At 47.9% G+C, this 2,163-nt stretch overlaps 1 protein-coding gene across 1 annotated transcript; it reads right to left on the bottom strand.

Annotated features, from left to right (window-relative positions):
* Positions 1–1,773: 1,773 nt before the first annotated feature.
* LOC140733791 (profilin-1-like) lies at positions 1,774–2,163 on the bottom strand. Its single transcript, XM_073057541.1, has one exon. It carries the CDS (start codon positions 2,161–2,163, stop codon positions 1,774–1,776), a length of 390 nt encoding a protein of 129 aa, XP_072913642.1.

Genomic DNA, 2,163 nt, shown 5'->3' with positions numbered 1-2,163 from the left:
ATGCTGCTGCGCATGTTGACTCTGCAGTTAAGAAAGCATAAGGTGCATTGGCTTTCATCAATCGTGGGATTGAGTTTAGGAGCCGAGAGGTAATGTTGTAGCTATATAGGACCCTGGTCATAGCCTACTTGGAGTACTGAGCTCATTTCTGGTCGCCTCACTCCAGGAAGTATGTGGAAACAATAGAACGGGTGCCTAGGAGATTTACAAGGATACTGCTTGAATTGGGGAGCATGCCTTATGAGAATTGGTTAAGTTAGCTCGCCCATTTCTTCTTGGAGCGACGGAGGATGAGAGGTGACCTGATAAGATGATGAGAGGCATTGATCGTGTGGATAGTCAGAGGCTTTTTCCCAGGGCTGAAATGACTAGCACGAGAGGGCACAGTTTTAAGGTGCTTGGAAGTAGGTCCAGAGTAGATGTCAGTTTCACGCAGAGAGTGGTAGGTGCTTGAAATGGGCTGCCGGCAACAACGGTGGAGGAAGATACGATAGGGTATTTTAAGAGACTCCTGGATAGGTACATGTTGCTTAGAAAAATAAATGGCATCCGTTAGTCTCGCGAGACCATGGATCTGCGCCTGGACAGTCTTGCTTCAGTCTTTCCAGGGCGCAGGCCTGAGCAACAGAGGGCTATTGGCAGCCCAAGTAATTTCTAAGGTCAGGTTATATTCGGCACAGCTTTGTGGGCCGAAGGGTTTCTATTGCGCTGTAGGTTTTTCTATGTTTCAATGTCCGTCCTTTGGTCCAATAGCATGTTAAGGCCACTCTCATTTTGGAGGTGCAACACCTTATCTTCCTTCTGGGCAGCCTTCAACCAGTAGTATGGCATGAATAGCGATTTATTTAACTTCTTCAACCTTCACTTTTCATCTGCCCACGTCCCCATTCTGTCTCCGATCCATACCCCGCTCTTCTCCCCCACTGTCTATCATCTCCCTCTGATGCCTTTTTACTTGCCTTTCTCCCATGGTCCTCTTTCCTTCTATTGATTCTTCCTTTTCAGCATTTTGTCTTTTCCACCTATCACCGCCTCCCCCCCTCCTCCCCCCCGGCAGCTTCTCACTTCATCCCCGTCCTGGGTCTGGCTTCACCTATCACCTGCGAGCTTGTACTCTTCCAACTCGCATCTTATTCTGGCTTCTTCCCCCATCCTTTCCAGTCCCAGTGAAGGATCCTGGTAGGAAATGTCTGTTATGCTTTATTTCGTCTATAATGCTGCTGAGTTCCTCCAAAATGTTGTGTATATTCCTCTGCATTTACAACATCCGCAGGATCTCTCTTAATTACGGTCCTCCAATTTACACCTTGTCTCACTACTGTAGAGGAGGCCACTCTCGGAGAACCCGAGTCAGTAGATGACCCCAACAGACCCGAAGCTGAAAAGTTGCCTCATCTGGAAGGGTTGTATGGCGCCGTGAATAGTGGTGAAGGAGAGAGGTTTTGTGGGCAAGTGTAAGCTTGGCATCCACCTCCTGCATCCCTTCCTTATCTCTGTAAACCCCTCCCTTTCACTGCCACTTGATGGTGATTTCCTAGTATAACAAGCCCTCCTAATTTTGTGGACATCACGGTCAGCAGGTGGCGCGCTGCCGCAATAATGGTGAGAAACAGCAATGTGACAGCACAGCCTGCTGAAATGTTTATTCAACATTCAAGGTTATTTATTGTCACTTCCAGTGGGACATATGTGAATGAGATCAAAAGAATTGTTGCTAGCATGGATGGAAAGTGTGCGAGGCAGCCAGCTGGATTCGAACTCAGGAGCCTTTGCTCAGAAGTACGGTGCTGATGCCACTACGCCACCAGCCAACTTGAATGCCTTTAGTTTTACTTTGCCACCTGAACTTGGCCCACTTGAGCCCTCCAGTATAATTATTGCCTTTTGAGTCCTGGCCACAGCAATACAATACTTTTCGTCATCGCATGTTGACTTGACCTTTAAATCTGCAAAGCCACTATGACAGAGTTGATTTCTTATGACGGTACACTTCTTGGATCCTAAGATTAATCCATGAGTGCAAATTTTGGTTGTATCGTTTGACAGCAGTGCTTTGATCTGTTCTTCCTGCACGTTTTTGAGGTTGCCGCCTTCATACGCGGCCCACACCCTGAAAGGTTTGGTGCCTACGATAGCCGCGTCGTGGGCGCCTTCGGCCTCCAT

The sequence above is a fragment of the Hemitrygon akajei genome, chromosome 9, assembly GCF_048418815.1.
Source record: "Hemitrygon akajei chromosome 9, sHemAka1.3, whole genome shotgun sequence".
Taxonomy (NCBI): domain Eukaryota; kingdom Metazoa; phylum Chordata; class Chondrichthyes; order Myliobatiformes; family Dasyatidae; genus Hemitrygon; species Hemitrygon akajei.
This window is presented reverse-complemented; position numbering and strand designations above follow the sequence as displayed.